Raw genomic sequence first — 22,467 nt, forward strand, 5'->3', positions numbered from 1 at the left:
GTCTTAAAGGTACAGTCGCAAAAACAGCCTGTTTAATTTTAAAGGGGACCTATTATGCCAAATTCACTTTCACATGGTGTTTGAACATAAGTGTGTGTTGGGAGTGTGTGCACACAGCCACCCTATAATGATAAAAATCCAACCAGTCCTTTTTTTTTTAATCCCCATTAATCATAAGCACTGTCTCAGAACAAGCCGGTCCCACGTTCTGTACAAAGTGACGTCACTTTGTACAGGCCTCGCCCACAACTGTTGACGGACACTGCCGAAGGACATGTTTGTGTGTGTGTTTCGTTATAGCGCATAGCGAATGTTGAATGTCGTGTGTGTGTGTTGCTCATCCATTGTTGCAAAACTGCTTAAAAACTTTTTTTTAACCAATAGCCATTCAGAAACTTGCTGGTTCATTCTCAAAGTTGTTCCTTCTGACAGAGTCTCTCCCTCATCAGTGTCTGACTCCGGTTCAAACATATAGGGCTGAACACCACTATTTTCGCTGTCAGTCATATTGCTTATGATGTCTAGTTATCAGAAGCAGAGATGTCAAAACTCTGCCCTATTCTGGATACGGGGTGGGGAGCACCAGCTCATTTGCATTTAAAGACACACACACAAAAACAGCTCCTTTGTATTCCTACACAAAAATTGGCATTTCCAACATGGTACAATAAATGTCGGGTATTTTGAGCTGAAACTTCACAGACACATTCTGGGGACACCAAAGATTACAATTTCATCTTTAAAAGAGTGGGAAAACATTTTTACAACTAAACAAACATGTGCAACTATTTTTAAATAACATCATAAGATGACTTCAGAAATAAATAATTAAAATGTTAATTATCTCTTACATGTTTGACTTTGATGAACAGCTCTCTCCATCTGCCGTTGAGGAGTAGCAGCTGTTGTTTCAGTTCTCTGGACACAGTCTCATCACATGTTTCAATCAGGAAGTTTCCAGCATCATTCATGTCCATGTGCTGTTGGATCCAGTGAGGAAGGTTCCGGAAAAAATCCTGCAGAACAATTTACAATGTTCTATACAATGTAGTTCGGCTGCTGTAAAAAGCTTAAAGGTATAGTTCACCCAAAAATGAAAATTCTCTCATAATTTACTCACCCTCATGCCATCCCAGATGTGTATGACTTTCTTTCTTCTGCAGAACACAAAGTAAGATTTTTAGAAGAACACTTCAGTTGTGTAGGTCTATCCAATGCAAGCAAACGGTGACCAGACCTTAATAGCTCCAAAAATCACATAAAGAAAACATAAGTAATCCATAAGACTCCAGTGGTTAAATCCATGTCTTCAGAAGCAATATTCTGAAACAGGTGTGGTTGAGAAACAGATAAAAATATAATACCTTTTTTACTCTAAATCTCTACTTTCACTTTCACTTCTGGATTTAACCACTGGAGTCATATGGATAATTTCTATGTTTTCTTTATGTGGTTTATAGAGCTACAAATGTCTGATCACCATTCACTTGCATTGTATGGAACTACACAGCTGAGATATTTTTCTAAAAATCTGTATTTGTGTTCAGCTGAAGAAAGAAAGTTATATGCATCTGGGATGGCATGAGGGTGAGTAAATAATGAGAGAATTTTCTTTTTGGGTGAACTATCCCTTTAAAGCTGAAGTGTATAACTTTTACTATGTTAAATCTCCCGTCCAACTGTAATATTAGACAGGAGGAGTGGTGGTGGCGTAGTGGGCTAAAGCACATAACTTGTAATCAGAAGGTTGCTGGTTCGATCCCCACAGCCACCACCATACTCCAGGTTGCTCTGGGGGATTGTCCCTATAATAAGTGCACTGTAAGTCATTTTGGATAAAAGTGTCTGCCAAATGCATAAATGTAAATGTAATATGCAGAGACAACTATTAGGCATTCATAGGTTAATTTTCTTGAAAGCTGTAAGCACTTTGTCTCTGTAGCACTATGAGCGACCCGTCTTTACAAACACAATAACATTGACTCGGCCAATGGTGTGAGTTGGGGCGGGACTATCTCTTTGCCTGACCAACAGCAAATGGGAAGCATATTCAGAAAACTGTTTTGAAAACAAAATGTATTTATACTTTATTTTAAAGTATATTTGGTGGCCCAAGTGGCACATAAATGACATACTTCTGCTTTAAACCATCCTAAAGTAGCTAGCTGGTCTCCCATGTTTTTAGAGAGGTTTTGGGCACTTATCGGATGGAGAGGCAGGAACACCAGCTAGAGACTGGTTGAAGATTTTTTTCAGTAGGTTTCAAAGTCATGAACTTCACAAACACACCCGTTTGTCGCTCTCTGATTGATTAAGCATCTTCTCGGCGTCCTCCAGCCAGGCCTGCAGGCTGGCCACCATGCTGCTGTACTTCTCCCAGTTACAGATGACTTCCTCCAGCATGCTGCGAACACTGCGGACCTCCACCGACAGGTTCTTCCACTGAGCCGTCACATCGCTCAGAAACTTATTTACCCCTTCACCCTCTTCAGCTGCAGGTGAAATATAACCCAGAATTTATTCCAATCACATTGTGACTGAATCTCTTTTGATTGGTGATATAGTGCAACACACTAAAACCTCAGTGCACAAGACATGCAAATCAATCCCCTACAGTCTGAAAGAATAACACTGGTGATGATTAGAGAATCAGCTAAGCAAACGGACAAAAATAAGTGTTAGTAGAGGAGAAATCCTTGTATTCATGCGCTGTAAACTGCAGTGTCCAAACTGCCGCTACATTAAGGTGAAGGCTAAGTATTCTAGTTACTCTAAACTCACCTCTCCTGGTGATTTTACTGCCTACAATATGAATTAAACAGTTAAACAATGTTACTGCACCCTACATGCTTCATTATATTTGGGTGAATCTCAAGAAAACAGTCAAGAAAATTCCAGGTCATATTTCACCCCAAAATCCAAAAAGAATTGAGAAATTATTTTGTGCATTAAGAAAATAAAGGCAATGCTATGGACTAATAAGCATTTTCCCCCTACATTTGAATTATTGTAATGCAAAAAATGTAATTGCCATTACTTGGGAACTTGGGACAAAGTTTTCTTAACCGTCATGAAAATAATGTCCAAAAATTGTAAAAATGATGGTCCTAAAAATAGACATCATTTTGTTTAATCAAATTATAATTGATAATTTTTTTCTCTTGATTTTGGTCACATTTGGTCACATAGCTATCCATCATCATAGAAATGCATTAGCCAAAAATATGATCAGATTTTGTGTGTCAAATATAACTTCCACACTTATTCTACAACTTTAATGATGATTTTGGGACATTTGACAGAATTAGGCTGTCTGATCTAAAAGCAAAACACTAATTTTGGCAGGTAGAGACAAAAGTGCTTCCAGGAAGTGATTATAAAAAGCCTCATCATTCTGCAGCGTCCTGGAGAAGACGGATGACAGTGAGATGTGAGATGTGAGATGTGCTCTTACCTGAAGCTCCAGATTTCATATAGGTGTCTGCAGCTTGTTTCAGACTCTTAAACGTGGTTTCATATTGCTCAAAGAACTTCTGACCTTCAATGAATGCCTGTGTTTAAAAGAGTACAATAATGGTAGGATGTTTCATTACATGTTAGCTCGATGAGTTGTTCATAAAGCAGATCAGAAATTGAAAAGGTAAACTGTTGGACGTACAATATAATTTTGCAGGAGAAGCTCCACTGAGTCACGTCTGCCGTATTTAATGATCCAAGATTTGAGCTTCGACTCCGCCAGGATAAGAAATGCCATCAGGCGATACTTTATCTCCCAGAATTCAAGTTTAATCGTATGTACATGAGATGATGTGGACACAAAATGAAATCTGTGGAAATACAAAATATTTGTAAATATAGTTTCAATCTGTGTAAGTTCCCCTTTGTAGGTGCAATCAGTGCAATCGCATTCAACCAACCACTATTCATCATCCAAACAAATCCTGAGGGATAAAATCGAGTCTGTTTCACTCATAAATGCATCACAATATGAAAGTCGAATGTGTTGCAAATTCGATTCCATGCTGTCTTTAAAACAGTTCCCAAAATGAACCAAAAAGTCATTAAAGTTGACCTTTCGGCCATGTCCTGCAGCTGCTCTGGAGGAACTGGGACACCGTTTACAGATCTGTCTCTGTGAATTTGTTGAAATGTCTGTCTGTGTCCTTCGAAATTCTTCAACAGCTCCTTTATAACAAGCAAAAACATCATCTTTCAGCTTAAAAGCATTTCGATTAGAGATACTACGTCAAGAATGGGGGGTAGTAGCAGACACAGGGTCTGGAGCATACCTTGTGCTCTTCCAGTTTTCTGTGGATGATGTTGGCAGTCTCATCATGGGCCTGTTGAATGGGCACGTCTTCTTTCAGGGCAAGTTCTGCACGATGCAGCCAGGCTCCAATCACTCCAAGAGGGTCAGGCAAAGACTTGTCCAGATGGATGTGCCAGTCTAAGAGCTAAAAAAACCACACAACAACATCACAAATATCAAAAGGACAGATCCGTGTTTAATGCCGCTCACAGTCTAAGTGAACCTTTCAAGCTGTCACCATGGAAAGATCCTAATGAAACAGTTATGCCAAAATAGGTATATAAATGCTTTAATAGCGTTCATCTAGCATTCACAGCTGGGCAGGGCAGGAGATTGGGGAAATGTTTGTAGAACAGCAACAGCGCCACCTACTGTTCGAGGGTCAAATTGTTTTTGTTTTTTATTTTACACCGACTCCATTAGTTTCGCCAGAGCTCCATCTCACAAAATCGTCACAGAATTGTTGTGAACAGGCCTTTGGTGCAGGCCAAACATTTGCCTCTCGGGCCGCCTATTGAGGAACCTTGCACTATGGTAATAACATGTCTTGGAATTGGTACCATGGTAAAACCATGTTTTTTGACATGTACTATGGTAATAACATCTTTTTTTTGGACATGTAATATAGTACCAATACCACTGAATTCTACATGTCAAAAAACATGTTAAAACTATGTTACCATTCCCAAAAACATGTTTTTACCACAGTAAATGTCAAAAACATGGTATTACAGTCGTACCATTCTCAGAAATGGTAAAAAAAAAAAACATGTTATTACTGTGGTACCATTCACAAAAAAATGGTATTACCATAGTACATGCCACAAAACATGGTTTTATTATAACACTATTTACAAGAACATTGGGGTACCATGTAAATAACCTAGTATATGAATATCAGTCTATGTTCATTCTATTTGTTGAAGCACATACCCTGACAGACACGTTATCCAAGGACTGTTTGAAGACCGCCTGGTCCTCTGATAGTTTGCCGTCTCTTTGTACCGGCTGCAGAAGTGACTCAATCTGTTTTTTCCTCATCTCATACTGCACACGGAAGCTCTTAAAGGCCTGCAACACAGGACATATAATATGTACTGACAAACACATTGGGTCAATAATTCGATTAGACAGGATTTTTCTTGCTCTTTTGTAATAACAGATTTGTATGTAGACATACTCTAACACTCACAACACAAAGCTAAATTTTATTATGTTTAAGGTCTGACATTCACAGTTTCAGCACATATTGTTTTGTTAACCTGTCACAACGTAATGCAGGCTTTTCTAAAAGTGCTGTTATTGGAGAATGGGGCAGAGGCATAAACATCTGATATGACAGCAAACCCATATCTGTTCTATAAACCGTTTAGGCTATCCTTTTAGCACTTATTTACATATAACCATCTTGGTAACACTTTACAATATGGTTGCATTTGTTAACATTAATTAATGCATTAGTTAACATGAACAATGAAAACACTTATTTACAGCATGTGGCTGTGGCTCAGGTGGTAGAGCGGGTTGTCCACTAATCGCAGGGTTGGTGGTTTGATTCCCGGCCCACATGACTCCTCATGCCGAAGTGTCCTTGAGCAAGACACTGAACCCCAAGTTGCTCCCAATGGCAGGCTAGCGCCTTACATGGCAGCTCTGCCATCATTGGTGTGTGTGTGTGTGTGAATGGGTGAATGAGATGCAGTGTAAATCGCTTTCAATACCGCTAAATTTAAAAAGGCCGTTTACCGTATAATCCTAATCCTAATTATAATTTATATATATAAACACATTTCTTAATCTGAAAAAGATGTAATGCTAATGTTAACGAACAATGAACAACACCATTTACTTAATCTTGGTTTATGTTCATTTATAGATACATAGTTTATGTGAACTTATAAGAAACAGCGCCTCTTACAGTTTTTATTCATGTTAATTTATACCGAAGCATAATACATTTCTTAACATTACAAATGTGTTTAAGTTAACTTTACTCAATGCATTCGTTAACGTCAACTAACAGATAAAAACAAGACACCTTTACAGTATTTATGTGTCTTGTTTAATGTTAACAATATACATATTATGGTGAACAACTACATTACCCACAATGCTGAAGAGTCTTAACACAGATATGGGAGACTAACTGAATCTCCCATTCAGCATTGACTGCTTTGATTGGAGGATCGCTTTGGGAATCCTGTTCCCTCAAACATGGGTTTTTCAGAGGATTACGAATGGACCCAACGTGGAAGAAATTATAAAGTTGCAAATGAAGGACTAAACTTGACATTTTTTGAAGGAAACATGAGTTCTCCCGTGCAAAACCTTGTTGATAGTTTTCACATTATTCTGTATGTTGCTAACGATTTTATTTTCTGAATTACTTTTCTTCTGCACAGTGCAGAATATTGTTCTCAGAACTATACACTCACCTAAAGGATTATTAGGAACACCATACTAATACTGTGTTTGACCCCCTTTCGGCTTCAGGAGTGCCTTAATTCTACGTGGCATTGATTCAACAAGGTGCTGAAAGCATTCTTTAGAAATGTTGGCCCATATTGATAGGATAGCATCTTGCAGTTGATGGAGATTTGTGGGATGCACATCCAGGGCACAAAGCTCCCGTTCCACCACATCCCAAAGATGCTCTATTGGGTAGAGATCTGGTGACTGTGGGGGCCATTTTAGTACAGTGAACTCATTGTCATGTTCAAGAAACCAATTTGAAATGATTTGAGCTTTGTGACATGGTGCATTATCCTGCTGGAAGTAGCCATCAGAGGATGGGTACATGGTGGCCATAAAGGGATGGACATGGTCAGAAACAATGCTCAGGTAGGCCGTGGCATTTAAACGATGCCCAATTGGCACTAAGGGGCCTAAAGTGTGCCAAGAAAACATCCCCCACACCATTACACCACCAGCCTGCACAGTGGTAACAAGGCATGATGGATCCATGTTCTCATTCTGTTTACGCCAAATTCTGACTCTACCATCTGAATGTCTCAACAGAAATCGAGACTCATCAGACCAGGCAACATTTTTCCAGTCTTCAACTGTCCAATTTTGGTGAGCTCTTCCAAATTGTAGCCTCTTTTTCCTATTTGTAGTGGAGATGAGTGGTACCCGGTGGGGTCTTCTGCTGTTGTAGCCCATCCGCCTCAAGGTTGTGCGTGTTGTGGCTTCACAAATGCTTTGCTGCATACCTCGGTTGTATCGAGTGGTTATTTCAGGCAAAGTTGCTCTTCTATCAGCTTGAATCAGTCGGCCCATTCTCCTCTGACCTCTAGCATCAACAAGGCATTTTCGCCCACAGGACTGCCGCATACTGGATGTTTTTCCCTTTTCACACCATTCTTTGTAAACCCTAGAAATGGTTGTGCGTGAAAATCCCAGTAACTGAGCAGATTGTGAAATACTCAGACTGGCCCGTCTGGCACCAACAACCATGCCACGCTCAAAATTGCTTAAATCACCTTTTTTTCCCATTCTGACATTCAGTTTGGAGTTCAGGAGATTGTCTTGACCAGGACCACACCCCTAAATGCATTGAAGCAACTGCCATGTGATTGGTTGATTAGATAATTGCATTAATGAGAAATTGAACAGGTGTTCCTAATAATCCTTTAGGTGAGTGTATGTTGTATGTACTAGTGATTCGATATTTTAAATTTTTGTATCCCCTTTTCTCCCAATTTGGAATGCCCAATTCCCACTACTTAGTAGGTCCTCGTGGTGGCATTGTTACTCACCTCAATCTGGGTGGTGGAGGACAAGTCTCAGTTGCCTCCTCTTCTGAGACCGTCAATCCGCACATCTTATCATGTGGCACATTGTGCATGACACCGCGGAGACTCACAGCATGTGGAGACTCATGCTACTCTCCGTGATCCATGCACAAACTACCGCACACCCCATTGGGAGTGAGAACCACTAATCGCGACCACAAGGAGGTTACCCCATGTGACTCTACCCTCCCTAGCAACCGGGCCAATTTGGTTGCTTAGGAGACCTGGCTGGAGTCACTCAGCTCACCCTGGATTCAACCTCGCGACTCCAGGGGTGATAGTCAGCGTCAATACTCGCAGAGATACCCAGACCCACGTGATTCGACATTTCAATGAATGAGTTACTATTGCTATGCTATGCTAATAAATATCCTGCAAATGTTTGTAACGTGTGAACTGCCCAACAATAAGGTCAATCAATACCTAAAATGAATGCTTTTAATGTTAAATAATGTTAGCAAAGAGCCTACAAACATTAGTAACACATTAGGTTGAAACATGTTACACTTTACAATAAGGTTCATAAATATGCATAAAAATACTTCATTATCATTATTTATCATTAATCAAGAGTCAACAAACATTAGTAAAGCATTACATGATAATCAAAGGGTTTTCACTATACATTTACATTTATGCATTTGGCAGACGCTTTTATCCAAAGTGACTTACAGTGCACTTATTACAGGGACAATCCCCCCGGAGCAACCTGGAGTTAAGTGCCTTACTCAAGGATACAATGGTGGTGGCTGTGGGTATTGAACCAGCAACCTTCTGATTACCAGTTATGTGCTTTAGCCCACTACGCCACCACCACTCTACTTTACAATAAAGTTCACAAAACTCCATAATATATATATACTGTATATATTTTTATTAAGTAGTTCAGTATAATATCACCCAGGAACATAGATGAGTGACAATTCAAACCAAGATTAATAATGATGTAAATAAGTGTTGTTCATAGTTAGTTCATGTTAACTAAGGCATTAACTCATCTTAACAAATGCAACCTTATTGTATATTGTAACAGACATCTTAAAGATGCTGTAAAGTAGCAAAAACAACCTTTTTAATTCTAAGGGTCAGCGAGAGAGTGGAAAATTATCAAGTAAAATTCAATTATGACTGTTAAGAGCAGTTAACATTGACCAAAGTGTATTAATGGCCTATTTGAGCATCTGTTGTGTAAAAACTCATCATGGATTCCTTCTTGGGGTTCTTACATTTGTCAAGTTCTCATTACCTGATATTTGTCCGTGAGACTCTCTTCAGAACCCTGCGTGTGCAGTATATCTGTCTCCAGCTGATCCAGCCAGATCTTCACCTCTCTCAGCACGTTCCTCTCCTCTTTCTGTATACAGCAGACAGAGAGAAAGATCTACTTATCCCTTCTTTAGAGAGTATTCAGCAGGACAATTTATAACAACCCACAGCAGCTAACCGAGCTGTGAAACAGCGAAAAATAAGAGTGAAGATCGTCACACAGTTTATTATGACCCTGTTTATGAATAAACATATACCTCAAGCTTTAGTTCAATATCTTGTGGATCACATTGTGCAAACACAATACAGTCAAGAAGTTAGCAAGAAAAAAAGTCAAAGAACAAGAGGACAAAAGAGAGAGCATCCACTCCTTCTATTTTTAAATTAAGCACTTTTTCAATTGCAATCTTGTATATAAATTCCCTGTAACCATATAACTAACTGTGACAGGGTTGAAATAACAAAATGCTTAGGATAATTACACTGGCGTCCAAAACTTTGGAATAATGTACAGATTTTGCTGTTTCGGAAGGAAATTGGTACTTTAATTCACCAAAGTGGCATTCAACTAATCACAAAGTATAGTCAGGACATTACTGATGTAAAAAACAGCACCATCAATATTTGAAAAAGTCATTTTTGATCAAATTTAGACAGCAGCATCACTCCAACACCTTATTCTGGAGTAATCATGCTAAATTGATCATTTGGTTCTAGAAAATCACTTGCCATTATATCAAACACAGCTGAAAGATATTTGATTCATTAAATGAAGCTTAACATTGTCTGTGTGTTTGTTTTTGAGCTGCAACAGTATGCAACAGACTATTAAGAGAGAATATTAAGGTCAATATTAGGTTAAAAAAATGGCAAAAAAGAAACAGCTTTCTCTAGAAACTCGTCAGTCAATCACTGTTTTGAGGAATGAAGCAATCTAATGCTTGAAATTGCCAAAAAAAAACTGAAGATTTCATACAAAGGTGTTCACAACAGTCTTCAAAGACAAAGCACAACTGGCTCTAACAAGGACAGAAAGAGATGTGGAAGACCAGATGTACAACTAAACAAGAGGATAAGTACATCAGAGTCTCTAGTTTGAGAAATAGACGCCTCACATGTCCTCCGCTGACAGCTTCATTGAATTCTACCCGCTCAACACCAGTTTCATGTACAACCGTAAAGAGAAGACTCAGGAGGCCTTATGGGAAGAATTGCAAAGAAAAAGCCACTTTTGAAACAGAAAAGGACAAATTAAAAGGTCAGACATTAGACAGATAATTGGAAAAGAGTGTTATGGATCTGAACCCCATTGAGCTTTTGTGGGATCAGCTAGACTGTAAGGTGTGTGAGAAGTGCCCGACAAGACAGACACATCTATGGCAAGTGCTACAGGAAGTGTGGGGTGAAAGGTCAAGTGCTACAGGAACTGTGGGGTGAAAGGTCAAGTGCTACAGGAAGTGTGGGGTGAAAGGTCAAGTGCTACAGGAACTGTGGAGTGAAAGGTCAAGTGCTACAGGAAGTGTGGGGTGAAAGGTCAAGTGCTACAGGAACTGTGGGGTGAAAGGTCAAGTGCTACAGGAAGTGTGGGGTGAAAGGTCAAGTGCTACAGGAACTGTGGGGTGAAAGGTCAAGTGCTACAGGAAGTGTGGGGTGAAAGGTCAAGTGCTACAGGAACTGTGGAGTAAAAGGTCACCGGAGTATCTTACGGAGTATTTTTTTATGAACTCTTTTAAGTATTTTAAGAAGTTCTGAACATTTTATTCAAATTGTAATAGTAATATTTCACATTATTAATGTCCTGATACATTGTGATCAATTAAATTCCACTTTGGTGAATAAAAGTACCAATTTCTTTCCATAAGAGCAAAATCTGTATATTATTCCAAACTGTTGTCCACTAGTGTAATTTGTTGGTATTTTGGAAGACTGTAACCACATAATAAGGACTGAAGGTAATTGTTTATGGAAAAAAAATATTATTTGTTAACGACTAATCCGAATATTCGAGACACGTTACTCTATGGTGCTGCCTTTGAACTTTGAGCTAAAAGTGGGAAAATAATTGTAAATATGATTTCTTAAAAGTTCAGCAGTAATATTTAAACCTTATAGCACCCTTTCCTGAGAATGACCCGTACAGTAAATGAATCTCACGCAGACGATAGGTAACCAGCTCTTACTTGTAGAGTTAGGATAGAGAGAGCGAATGTAGGAATGGAACGAACCAGCTACGAATGCGTACGGCGAGTGTAGAGAGAGTAAAATTAATGGAGTCCACTGTGATGGACTAAACTAAATGATCAGTGACAAATGAACAAGCACAATGATCTCACTAACAGTGAGCGATCAGTGTATTTTTGGTAGGTACATGCACACAAGCAGTAAAGCGTACCTCCTCTTGCAGTCCATCTGTCTTGGATTGGTGGGGGTCTGGGTAGTGCTTCAGGAACTGAGCTACATATGTCACTATTGATTTCTCATCAGGCTTATCCACATCCACATCTGCAAGACAAAAACAAGGAGAACTCAAAGATCATGGCTGATCACCAAATTCCAGGATCATACCCCTCAAGGGACGATCTATTGCCATTGTGCCATTGAGCAAGGTACTATCAATCAATCAGTCTGTCTGTCTGTCTGGCCATCCGTCGGACAGACAGACAGACAGACAGATACTTTGATATATAGACTACCATGATACCGTATGATTACCATATTCATATACCATGGTACGTGTATTTAATGGTACTCCAAGGTACCAAGTTGTACTGGCATATTCACATTAGAAACATGGTGTTACAATGGTACATTTCCAAAAACATGGTAATACCATGGTACTTTTTTGTTAGTGGATGTTTTTCATTGCATAGGATATTGGAGAGATACTGAAGCTTGAAGCAGCATTGGTACCTTCAGGATCTAGTAAACGTGGTATTCCAAGCTCGTTCTCTGCCACGCTGAATGCTTCTTCCAGGTTCTCACGGTTACTTCTTCTTCTTACAAGGTCCATGTCAATGAGTTCTGGCCGTATGGCATGTATAACGGAGTGGAAGGCCACACCACTGCGCCAACTAGGACCAAAGTCTTTAACTTCGATCCCAAGACGCCTTGTGATGAGAGATAATAAATGTAATAAAAATGTATATTACAATAATTATGATTCTTCAATTCTTGTTGGTTGATAAAACATATCGGTTTCTACTAGTCAATCGTTCAGCTTATTTATTTTTTTGACTCCCACTTATTATAGAAGTCTATCGGGAAAAATTGTATGCGCACACTTCAACGCCATTTTGGATTATTTTTACAAACTGAGGTACAAGTCAAAATTCTTTTATTATTATTTAATTATTCTTTCGTACTTGGTTGCTGTGCTTTGGACCCATCTGAGCAGGGCTCGTTTGGCATTGCCCTGAAACTTGGTGACCACCTTGCGTTTCAAGGGTGGGCTGCCCGTCTCTGAGCTGGCCATGCTCTCCAAGGAAGACGCACTGCTGGATAAAGCCTGAAGGGCTGGCAGATTGCTGGTCAACTCCTCAATCTGCAAATGATGGTTAGGGCAGACCATTAAGATTCAAATATAGTGCATACAGTAGATGCGTGTGACAATTTTCCAAATCCTACATGTCAAACATTACCTGGAAATAGAGGATAATGGTCCACATCAGCCCCAAGACAATGGATGTGCGTCCATCAGCGATGTCGGTGGCATTAATATTGACTAGTTTGATCTGCAAATCAAATAACAATGTTTCTCATGATAGAGGCTCTTAAATTACTATCTAATGCAAAGACATCAGTGCAACTGTATTTCATGCTTTAAAGGGGTCATGACGTGCCTTTTTTATTTGAATATGTTCCTTGAGGTTCACTTATAATATTAGTAAAGTTATTGGCACAAACATCAGTCATATATTTGTAAAACGTGATTATTTTCCACCCTCATTCTGACCCTCTGTCAGAAACGCTCTGTTTTGGTGCTGCTTCTCCTTTAAGGCTTGACAGTAAATTCCCACTGTACTGATTGGCTCTCTGCTCTTGACTAACCTGCTCTCTCTCCTTGTCATCTCACTGCTCACCCCTAGGGGCTGGGCTATGAAAGTGATAAGGTAAAGCAGGCGTTGATGCATTGTTGTGGCGGTGGTCAGATGCAAATGTCTAACACAGTGTGACATCACAATGTGGAGGAAATAGAGTACGAGTTGTTTTGGCAGCTTGGTTTCAACAAATGCTCTTTGTGCAGTGAGGAGAAAGTTTGGAATTCTGAATCTTACAGTATGTATTTATATTTCAATGACCTCGTTTATGTCAAAAGGTCTAGGAAAATTGGATTCCTCAAGTCATGACCCTTTTAAAGGTGCACTCAGTAATATTCATGCATGACGACAGCATGATTTGAGACTATGAAAAGCACTGACTGGAGATCCTCTGTATACAGACTGAGATAAGACATGGTAAGAAAGAGGACGCAGTTACAAACACAGTATTATTATGCCAGGTGGACAGGGACATATTATATATGCTGAACTTCTTTGAAAATTATGTCTACCTTCCAATCATCATTCAATATTGCAGATATTAATGGGAGTGTTGTACAGAGTGTTGAATATCAAAATAAAAACAAGATGGTTCGGTAAATGCAACTACCTTTCTGCCCTCCAGAAACTTCAGTGCAGATCCAATGTTGGACACCCAGTGGATCCTTTTCAGTTGCCGGCCCTGCTCACATGGCTAAAGTAAAACACAAGGGGTGTACGGTTCCTTGTTACAGATTTGAATGACATGTTTCCGCCTTAATTTAGCAAATTAAAGAAATTGTTCACCCAAAATTGTCTCATCATTTACACAATCTCATGCCATCCAAGATGTGTGTTTTTTTGTGCTTTCTCCCGCTGAATACACAAACTAAGATTTTTAGAAGAATATCTCATCTCTGTTGGTCCATTCAGTGCAAGTGAATGGTGACCAGAACTTTGAAGCTCCAAAAAACACATAAAGGCATCATGAAAGTAATCCATATGACTCGAGTGGTTAAATCCATGTTTTCAGAAGTGATATGATAGGTGTGGGTGAGAAAAAAAATCTATATTTACATTGTTTTTTTTTTTCAACTATAAATGTTCCTCCCTGCCCAGTAGGTTTTTACCTGTGCCAATCATTTAGCTTCTGAAGACTTGGATTCAACCACTTATGGATTACTTTTGTGCTGACTTTATGTGCTTTTCAGCTTTAAAGTTCTGGTCACCATTCACTTGCATTGTATGGACCGACAGAGCTGAGAAATTCTTTAAAAGACAGAAAGTCCTACACATCTCAGATAGCATGAGGGTGAGTAAATGGTGGGAGAGTTTTCATTTTTGGGTGAACTATTCCTTTAAATCTAGCAACACTGCTGCATTGGGCATTCAAATATAGGGAGTGACAGTAAATCGTCTCGGTTACATACATAATCTCGGTTCCCTGAGACGAAGGGAACGAGACATCGGATTTGCGAACGCATATGGGGGAGTGTCCTTCCAAACAACCTAACTGAAACCTCTTTACAATAACATCAATATTTTAATATTGGCTATGGTGTTTGAGCCCTGAGTCTGAGTGAGGGAAAAAGAGCACATCACTCACACCTCAAAAGAATCTTGTAGTAAGGCCAGCTTATGCAATGTCTCGTTCCCTTCGCCTCAGGGAACCGAGGTTACATAGAGTATGTGAAAAGTTCCCTTAAGACTCAGTAGACTTGGCATTGTGTTTGCTAACGCATATGGGGAACAGAATCCCATCATGCCACAAAACATACATGAGGAGGCCATGCCTCTAGTTGAGTGTGCTTTAACACCAGTTGGCTAAGTCTTGCCCAGTGACTTGTAAGCCAGGGCAACAGTATCAATGATCCAGTGAGAAGGTATTTGATTTCGTGCATCCTACCTAGCACACAAAGAACTGATTAGACAGTCTGAACTGGCGGGTGCGCTCAACGTTTGCGTGTAGCGCCCGCACAGGGCATAACAAATGGAGGAGGGAAGAAGGCTTGAAGGTTTAACCACCTGCGCTCTGAAGGGTGCAGTTAGAACCTTAGGCACATAGACTTTTCTGGGTTTGACAGTGGCTTTTATAAGACCGGGGCCAAACTCCAGACATGAATTGTCAATTGATAGTGCATTTAAGTCACGACACGTTTTATTGAGGCCAGAGCAGTAGTGTGGTCTTAATGGTGAGCATGCACAAATCAAAGTCTCAAAGAGAGTCCTGCTAGTGCTTTTAAGGACCAAAGTTAGGTCGGGACAAAAGCCGGCTGAGTTGGATTTAATCATCTTGCTCCTCTAAAGAACTTTATGATTAAATTATGTTTACCTATATTGGTGCCGGCTTCAGGTGCGTGACACGCAGATATAATCGCTACATAAACCTTGAGCATTGACGAAGTGAGTCCTGCATCTAATCGATCTTGAAGAAATATGAGAATTATACATATGGGGAAGTTTACTGGGTCTTTGCCATGTGAAAGACACCAATCAGTGAACAGTCTCGAGGATGGCGCCCTGGCCTGTGAAATGGTATTCGTGACTGAATGAGTCAGTTCTGGTGTGTTTAGCACGCTGCGTTCAAAGGTCACAAGTGTAGGCTTCGCAGCTCTGGTTGGGGATGCCAAGTTGTGCGTTGTGTTTGAGAGAGAAGATCTTTCTGCAACGGTAATTCCCATAGAGGCCCGTCCAGTATTTCTACCATCTCCAGAAACCAGGACTGATTGGGCCGTTTCGACGCAATTAACAGACCTGATTCCATGTCTCAGACTTTGCTGATGACAGACGCACCATACGTGGGCCAGCACAACATGGCGATATATATACGCCACTACTGTTATGTTGTCCGAACGAATCAGAATGTGATGATTTGTGGTCAGCACTTTCTTTTTGAAACATGACCCAACATAAAACACTGTTGGTAGAAGGCTGGCGCTGTCCATGGTACTAGAGCAGCCAGTGGCGAATTACTGCAATGCACATGAAAAAATGAAATGACTTCAGTTGTAATGTTTTTTTCAGTTTGAACTGAAACAGATACCGAAGAATGGTCTGTGAGGTGAGCACGCATGAAATCCTAAAAAGGAAATTTACTGGCTGGGGAAAAAGTGTACTTTTCGCCCAGTTGACATTAGACCAGATTTTCCACATGGCAAAGCAGCAAGTCTCTGTGTTCGCTCAGTAGTGCCTTTGATTGGCTAGTTATACGCAATCACAGAGGTAATTCAAAACACACACACTCATTTTCAATGGGGCGAGCACCACATCAAATACAATTCGTGAACGTGCGGGGAGCCAGAGACAGACTGAAATGAAGGACTTTAAATTGATACGTAGTTCCCTCGAACACGAATCTAAAAAGCTGCCTGTAATGCGGGTGCAATTGGTACATGAATTACGCATCTTTCAGATCTATTGATGCAAATCAGTCACGAGGAGGGATGTCCGATAAGATCTGTTTCTCAGTTAACATTTTGAATGGGCGCGTCGCGAGCGCGTGATTCAAGCATTCAGAACTAGAATGTTACATTATTGCCTTTATTGTAGAGAGGTTTCGACTAGGTCGTGTGGAAGGACACTCGCCTATATGCGTTAGCAAACGCAATGTCAAGTGTACTGAGTCGTAAGGGAACTGGCATCTTTCTCTCTTCAGATGGCCATAATCCAACTCTATTTTTTACTGTTGAAGCAAATGGTAACAAAAAATAAGATTTTCTACGATCTCACATGGTCTCTATAGACGTTTACCCCGCTATAGTTTACTTCCACATTCCATATGCGGAAATGTGAAAAGAAACCATTGGGGGTTGAAATGAAACCCTTCTGTGCAAGCAGAACAGTACCAAGTCAATCACTGTGATCGATGAGACACATCTAAAGACACATTAAATGTCAGCACTGTTGCTGTGCTTGAATACAGAAGGTTAAGCAGAGGGATAATCTGTGAATTTATTGGTGTAAAATCAGGATATTGCGTCACAGAAACACTTACTAATCTCTGTCCAGACAGCACCTCTAACAGAGCCAACAGTTTCACCCCATCCTTAATGTCCTCAAAGAGGTCGTTGACTTCAAAGGGAGGTTTGTGCTGTAGAGGAACGGAAAGAGTAGAAAAATATGAAACTTGAGTAACATAATAAACACACATAAAACTTGCTACGGCTGCATTTTTTTTTAAATTTGGCATTTGGCAGACGCTTTTATCCAAAGCGACTTACAGTGCATTTATTACAGGGATAATCCCCCCGGAGCAACCTGGAGTTAAATGCCTTGCTCAAGGACACAATGGTGGTGGCTGTGGGGATTGAACCAGCAACCTTCTGCTTACCAGTTCAGCGCTTTAGCCCACTATGCCACCACCACTCCAGACTAGTGACAATGGAGGTCCAAAATGAAAAAGTAGGCCTGAAACTGAGAGCAAATCTATATTTCTCACATTTACAAATGTCCCCATCTCATAAATTAATTGGATTTCAGTGCATGTGCACAGCCTGATCTCATTAATATATGCAGCTATTTGTCTGTTTATATTTGTAACATTTAAACGTACATGTTTGTACGTGTGGATAGACACTAAAACCTACAATAAGGACATTTGAAAGCATCTAAAACGTAAACATTTATACATAATTTACAGCTTTAGAAATGTCAAATATTGACAATCAATTACAAGTAAATTTGAATACACGAATTGATTATAAATGTGTTTGTACTTTACTGTTTTAAAGATATTTTAGATCCCTTAACCCTACCCCAACTTCTAAACGTAGTTTAAACGTGGTTTATGTAGTTTTTTGGCATTGTCTGGAAACTCCTTTAGTGTCCCATGGCAAACAAAAATAAATGATTAAAGAATATTACTGAATTTGTATTCATTTTTACATTATAAAGTTTAGTCTTGGTTAAAGTGATAATCCTTTAAAACATTGCATAGGGAAGCAGAAATCACACAGAACTGAATGAAACCGTTAAAATATCATATTATAATGTCAACTGCTTTAAATAAATGTGATGGCATTAACTAATCTCATTGATTATCAATTAAATGTAAATGTTTCTCCCAATTTGGCATGCCCAATTCCCAATATGGTTTTTAAGTCCTCGTGGTCACGTAGTGATTCGCCTCAATCCGGATGGTGGAGGACGAATCCTAGTTGCCTCCGCGTCTGAGACCCTCAACCCGTGCATCTTATCACATGGCTTGTTGAGCGATTTGCCACGGAGACATAGCGCTTGTGGAGGCATCCACGCTCAACTCATCACACGCCCCACTGAGAACGAACCACATTATAATGATCATGAGGCGGTTACCCCATGTGACTCTACCCTCCCTAGCAACCGGGCCAATTTGGTTGCTTAGGAGACCCAGCTGGTGTCACTCAGCATGCCCTGGGATTTGAACTAGCGAACTCCAGGGGTGATAGCCAGTGTCTTTACTACTGAGCTACCCAGGCCCACCCCTGAAAACACAAAGTCAAGCTCCTCAGCCTACTAATGCAAGATCACTCCTTTTGGCCATGGCAGTGGGAAGCTATCAAAAAACAGCATTCATTCTCAACGCACACAGTATAAACAGTGCCCTCCAAGCTTGTATTACAACATTACAGCGTTACGCCCCCTCGTTCACTGTTCACATCGAATTGCCTTTAATCATGCAAGCTTTACTCAGTTACTCAGTTAAAGCCATTTGCCCTTTAAAGTCATAATGATATTAGGACATAAAGTAAATCACATGGACCATTCACTTGTCACGGATGAAGGGTCAGAGAGAGAGAGAGGATGATAATACAGACATCATTGCTTAAGACTCATGAACATCTGAGTAACATCTTAAACCATCCTCAGTCAGGCAGTTCACCTCAGTTACAATTTACTTTCATTGTATGGGAAAACAATCCAACATGATCGTTGTGAAGTGAGAGGCTAACACTCTGCCTAACTTCGGAAATTAAAAGCCAGTCTCACCTTTGCCAAGTGAGAATTAATCCACTTTGTGAAAGTCCTTTTCTGTACCAACTCCTGTTCATCTGAAAAAGCAAAAACAGACAAGAACCACATTAGCGACCTGATCTTCTCTACTGTAGAGATATTACAGTCATCGTTTTTTCTCGGTTCCAGCCATTATCACTCATCTGGTTATATTTTAATAGTTTCAAGAAATAAATGCATTCAGGATGATTTCATATTTTTGTAATGTTCCATTTCTGTAAACCTGCCTTCAAAGCTAGAGAGGAGATCTTCACCAGTACGGCAGAGCTGAACGTTCCTCATGTGGCATGGGCAAAAACATTGACATTACATCAGAAACATTACGCAATATTATCATTATTAAATATATACTCAACAACAAACTACTAAGATGCATATTGATGAGAGGAAAAATGTGTTTATTATTAAAAGGCAAACGAAACATTTCTCAGGATTCCCATTTTTATGCAACCACAAGCTCTCAAAAAGAGAAAAATAGAGATTTATACAACTTCTGAAGATGATATAAGTGGTGCTTGGCCATGCAAATCTCGCCACTATGATGCTAGAGTGTTGTGAGTTGTTGCCAGGGTGTCACTATGTGGTTGCTAAGGTGTTCTGATTAGTTTGTAGGGTGTTGCTATGCAGTTGCTAGGGTGTTCTGAGTATCTCCCAGTGCGTTCCTATGACCTTGCAAAGGTGTTTTGAGTGGTTTCCACGGCATTGCTATGCATTTTCTAGGGTGGCCTGAGTGTTTGCAAGAGCACTATTATGACCTTGCAAAGGTGTTCTGAGTGGTTCCCTTGGTGTTGCTATGTGGTTGCTAAGGTGTTCTGAGTGGTTTTTAGGGTGTTGCTATGTGGTTGCAAAGGTGTTCTGAGTGGTTTTTAGGGTCTTGCTATGTGGTTGCTAGGGTGTTCTGAGTGTTTCTCAGAGAATTCCTATGACCTAGCAAATGTGTTTAGAGTGGTTGTTGTGCTGTTGCTAAGTGGTTTCTAAGGTGTTCTGAGTGTTTGCAAGAGCATTATTATGGCTAGCAAATGTGTTTAGAGTGGTTGACATGCTGTTGCTAAGTGGCTGCTAGGGTGTTCTGAGTGTTTCTCAGAGCATTCCTAACATATGACATGGCAAATGTGTTGAGTGATTGTCATGACATTGCTATGCGGTTGCTAGGGTTTTCTGAGTATTTGTAAGAGCATTTTTATGACCTTGCAAATGTGTTCTAAGTGTCTTGGTGTTGCAATGCGGTTGCTTGGGTTTTCTGAGTGTTTGCAATAGCGTTATTATGACCTTGCAAATGTGTTCTGAGTGGTTGCCTTGGTGTTGAGTGGTTTTTAGGGTGTTGCTATGTGGTTGCTAGAGTGCTCTGAGTGATTCCCAGAGCATTCCTATGACCAGGTAAATGTGTTTAGAGAGGTTGTCATGCTGTTGCTAAGCAGATTCTATGGTGCTCTGAGAGTTTGCAAGAATGTTATTATAACCTTGGAAAGGTGTTAAAAGGAGTGGTTGCATAAATGTTGCCATGGGGAACTAGCAAATGTGATAAGAATGGTTATCATGGCATTGCCATGCTGTTGCTTGGGTATTCAGAGTGTTTCAAAGATTGTTATTGTGACCTTGCAAAGGTGTTGTGAGTGGTTTCCATTGCATTGCTATGTGGTTGCTAGGGTGTTCTGGGTGTTTCCAAGAGCATTATTATGACCTTGCAACAGTGTTTTGAGTGGTTTCCATGGCATTGCTAAGTGGTTGCTATGGTGTTCTGGGAGGTTCATAGAGGATTAATATGTGGTTGTTCACTGTTTACAAAGGTAATAAAAAAAAAAACCATATCTTTATATTTTGGTCCCTAGATATGGCTCAGGTCTCTCCTTTAAAGTAAGTCTATGTAATGATTTCATACTTTTTTTGTCCACCAGTTAAAAATTGTAAATCCGCTCACATAAAGTAACAGCACACCTCTCTTCAAGCTGCACAATTTCAGATATCATTCATGTCCATAGCAGAAACAGTGCAGGATGAGTTACGTGCAAACAAATTCTTAACCTAATTCTGAGTGTTAGGAGTTTGTTGAAATCCCTAACATAGAGTATAAGCCACTTTTAAGTCTGAAACATACTCTATGCAAGTATGTGAACTCAGACGCTTCTAGCTATGCAAGTTCTATTTTGTGCACTGATGTGATACAAAACGTGTCAGACCACAATTCTTACACAACACAAGTAAACATAGCACTTAACGTTGCCTCAGGGGGTGTTATAGCAAATATTAGCGTGAACTGACCACTTCTACATTGCGGTTTGTCTATCAATTTGACTACTCTCATGGCAGAGCAACCTTATTAATTAGACATCCAGTTTAATGGCACAGACTTTTAAAGGTAACTCTATTGCCCCCCTTGTTTACTGAGGTTTGTTACGCCCACGGTGACGCAAAAACCCACATCAAGCACGTTCAACCAGACCGCAAGTTGGCAATGAGTTGGCAAAGCACTCGCATCTGCGTTCACATACTAGCACAAATTGTGTTTCTGGCCCAATAGTGATGCTTGCCTTAACAAACACCGTTAATTAAACTTTGTGGCATCTGTTTACACAATGTGTACACATATAAGGCCATGTGGGTCAGCAACAGACAAATTTACGCATGATACCCTCAAACAGACTACCAATACTCACAACAAACAACATCCTAGCGTTCATGCATGTAATGCAATGCAATACACAGTACTTATTTAAAAAGCATTCATGTAGCACAGGGTTCTGATAGCACACATGACATGCCGGTGCAGCATTAACATGAGAGTTCACCCAAAAATGAAAATTCTGTCATCAGTTCCTCACCCTCATTTTGCTCAAATACTAGGAATACAAAAGGAGATGTTTGTCAGAATGACAGACTCAATCATTGCATCAGTCACTCTCATTGCATCATACAATGGAAGTGAATGGTGACTGAGGCTAACATTCTGCCAAACATCTCGCTGTATGCAAGAAAAGAAAGTCATAAGGGGTTGGAACAACATGATGAAAACATTTAATAAAATTTGGAGCACTATCCCTTTAAACACACCACAGCCATTATAACCCAAAATGCTCAGCCGAAAAAGAGTTAA

The 22,467-nt window shown here is 40.0% G+C and overlaps 1 protein-coding gene across 1 annotated transcript in view; it reads right to left on the reverse strand.

Annotated features, from left to right (window-relative positions):
* LOC127662469 (nesprin-1-like) overlaps positions 1 to 22,467 on the reverse strand; it is a 142,898-nt gene that overhangs the window by 111,946 nt on the left and 8,485 nt on the right. The window contains exons 2-17 of the mRNA XM_052153646.1: positions 19,353 to 19,414; positions 17,380 to 17,475; positions 14,017 to 14,100; positions 13,008 to 13,100; positions 12,732 to 12,910; positions 12,280 to 12,476; positions 11,762 to 11,871; positions 11,550 to 11,597; positions 9,350 to 9,457; positions 5,243 to 5,380; positions 4,290 to 4,454; positions 4,073 to 4,185; positions 3,659 to 3,827; positions 3,455 to 3,551; positions 2,290 to 2,492; positions 852 to 1,016 (exon numbers count right to left, since the gene is read on the reverse strand). Of these exons, the coding sequence (XP_052009606.1) occupies positions 852 to 1,016; positions 2,290 to 2,492; positions 3,455 to 3,551; positions 3,659 to 3,827; positions 4,073 to 4,185; positions 4,290 to 4,454; positions 5,243 to 5,380; positions 9,350 to 9,457; positions 11,550 to 11,597; positions 11,762 to 11,871; positions 12,280 to 12,476; positions 12,732 to 12,910; positions 13,008 to 13,100; positions 14,017 to 14,100; positions 17,380 to 17,475; positions 19,353 to 19,414 (2,027 nt within the window). The remainder of the gene's footprint in view (positions 1 to 851; positions 1,017 to 2,289; positions 2,493 to 3,454; positions 3,552 to 3,658; positions 3,828 to 4,072; positions 4,186 to 4,289; positions 4,455 to 5,242; positions 5,381 to 9,349; positions 9,458 to 11,549; positions 11,598 to 11,761; positions 11,872 to 12,279; positions 12,477 to 12,731; positions 12,911 to 13,007; positions 13,101 to 14,016; positions 14,101 to 17,379; positions 17,476 to 19,352; positions 19,415 to 22,467) is intronic.

This window comes from Xyrauchen texanus, chromosome 22, assembly GCF_025860055.1.
Source record: "Xyrauchen texanus isolate HMW12.3.18 chromosome 22, RBS_HiC_50CHRs, whole genome shotgun sequence".
Lineage (NCBI taxonomy): Eukaryota > Metazoa > Chordata > Actinopteri > Cypriniformes > Catostomidae > Xyrauchen > Xyrauchen texanus.